At 37.5% G+C, this 2,500-nt stretch overlaps 2 protein-coding genes across 2 annotated transcripts in view; both read right to left on the reverse strand.

Annotated features, from left to right (window-relative positions):
- LOC138010118 (uncharacterized) overlaps nucleotides 1-879 on the reverse strand; it is a 24,423-nt gene extending 23,544 nt beyond the window's left edge. Inside the window, exons 1-2 of the mRNA XM_068857073.1 lie at nucleotides 536-879; nucleotides 133-413 (exon numbers count right to left, since the gene is read on the reverse strand). Coding sequence (XP_068713174.1) covers nucleotides 133-413; nucleotides 536-617 — 363 coding nt within the window. The 5' untranslated portion in view covers nucleotides 618-879. The remainder of the gene's footprint in view (nucleotides 1-132; nucleotides 414-535) is intronic.
- Nucleotides 1-2,500, reverse strand: part of LOC138011845 (uncharacterized) — a 28,555-nt gene that overhangs the window by 12,735 nt on the left and 13,320 nt on the right. The window lies entirely within an intron of this gene.

The raw sequence follows: 2,500 nt of genomic DNA on the forward strand, positions 1-2,500 counted from the left end.
ACCCGCCGACGCAAATGTCTGCAAAAAACTGCTGTCATATTTCGGGACAAAAATCTGCCCTTTTGAAAACTAGGTCATTTCAACTGACAAAAAACTATCTTATCGTATTTGTAGGAAATTTTCCAAACTCACTAAGATGCTGAAGTGGTGGAAAACTTTGCTGACACCAAATTGATCGGAGTTGTTATACTTGTCAGAAGGAAGGTGTTCACACAATAGTTTATCGTTGCTGTCTTGAAAGGCTGCCAGGTTAAATGAAAAGCATGGAAGAGTATCCAAACACGACAACGCGCACTGGATAACTCGTTGAACGAGCCTTTTACGAACAGGGGTGATATTTAGGTACACGAATTTGTCCTGAATGAAGTTTGCATAACGGACTCCGCCACCGACTTCCCTGAGAGCTGAGATCTCTGAAAAACAGATACAAACTATGAGAGAGACAGAAGACAAATAGCCTTGAAAGTTCAACAGAATTGGTCACGATTGGATAGAGGGAAAGAGAAAAAGAAATTTATCAAAATACTTTTAGAACCTTTAACAAGAGCATATGAAAGGAGAATTGCCAGAGCGAGGCGAACGGCTTTCAGAAATATTTTGAGGCCAATGGTATCCATTTTCGTGGCTTTTAACACTTTGAAACAGCTTTCTTGATAAGCATGAGCTCATATCATAGTCATCAGTGGGAATCGATGGAGAAATGAGACCACTACTGGCTTAAAAGACGCGCTCGCGTTATTTGAAGATACAGGTGCTCTCAACTGGGTATCATGTGTTTCTGAAGTAATTACTAATGAGGTGGAGAGACGTTGACTCTTTTGTAACTAGTCACCTTTAATATTATCCCTGGTGTTAATTTGAGTGAAACACGCCAATAAACCGGAAGGCGTACTAATAATTCGTTTAATTTGCTCTCCGGGAGAGCTTATATGCAGTTGAAAGACTTATCCTCAAAATAAGAAGAACCTTTGGTAACGTTCTTACAAAAAGAAACTCTTTGTGGTGAGTTAAGTTTTCACTGAAAGCTCCTCAGTTTATCGCAATACATAAATGTCGCTTGATATGAGAAGAGCTAACGAAGAACGAAAATGTGTTTCTGTTTTCTTTCTGATTGACAACTCGAAATGTCATTTCAGGTTCCTTTAGTAATCATGGTCTAACAAACTAAATGTCATGTGTGTTTTTTAATTTCAGGGTGCTTGTTGGTCTCTTTCTAAATATTTGTCATGGTAGTTGACGCCAAAAGTCTGGTTTTAACCAATGGGAAACGAGTATATGATTGGCGAGATGTAAACAAAGATAAGTGATACTGGGAAAAAATGTTTCGATTCTGATCAGGGTAAGATAACGCCAGCTGCAGCTGAGCATTCGAACTGCAAATGGCAAGGCGGTTTTCAAACCTGGAAAGATGGCAGCAAAGCAAAAGGTTGTCCGTGTAAAACACGAGGAGAATTCTGCAAACCTACGTTTATTAAATGACTCATGACCAGTGAAAAATGCCAGAACCACGTAGGCTTTTCATTATATTTTTGTACAGCTTGAATATTACATATTGTAATTTTCTAATACATATTATCAAAGTTACTATGCAAATAGATTTTATTTTCGCCCAGGGCAATAATCTTTATTCAGTAATACAAACTTACTGTGACAGCACGCACGAATGAATTTCGAAATTTACGTCGCTGACTGCACTATATTCCTCCTACAGCCAAATTTTGTCAGACAAGCAAGAAGATGGCAAAACACTAGACACACCAACTCAGATTCTACTTCGGCAACAGTTAGGGAACTGATTGCCAGCGCTGTTGCGCGCTTATTGGAAATGGAGGGGTGCGCTCGCGACAACGTGGTGGTTTAGGAGAAATTTCTTCGTTCATCGTTGACGTATGTCTAGAAATGCACTCAATCTCAAGAATAACTCAAACTTCAAATCACTCTATTGACTTTAAAAATTCCCAAGTGATTGACAAGGGTTCTTCTCGTACCCGCAAGACACTGGAATCTTCGATAGATCATGCAGATAACAATTCTAGGCCGCTCCCTAATCAATACTCCATTCTTTTAAAAAAGAACAATTAGTTTTTTTGACAAATATTTTTTCCCGTTTTTATATTCTTTTTCTCACCTATTTTTGTATATATTGTAGTTGTCATCATTTTTTCCATTCATTTCCATTGAAGGCTGTAGCCTGACAGCCGAAAGCTCGAAAGTTTTTAACTGTATATAGCCAGTGAACGTTTTTTATAATAATTTTTTAATAATAAGTCTAGATCTTGTGATAAAATTGATTAAAAAGACAAACGCAACTAGATTCATTTTGACAACGTTTCGACATCGTCCGATGTCATCGTCAGGCAATGAATTTTATTTTATTTTTTTCATTGCCTGACGATGACATCGGACGATGTCGAAACGTTGTCAAAATGAATCTAGTTGCGTTTGTCTTTTTAATCAATTTTTTAATATGCAATTTATTAAAAATCAGGTGTCTTTTTGA

The sequence above is a fragment of the Montipora foliosa genome, chromosome 7 (assembly GCF_036669935.1).
Source record: "Montipora foliosa isolate CH-2021 chromosome 7, ASM3666993v2, whole genome shotgun sequence".
NCBI classification, from domain to species: Eukaryota; Metazoa; Cnidaria; class Anthozoa; order Scleractinia; family Acroporidae; genus Montipora; species Montipora foliosa.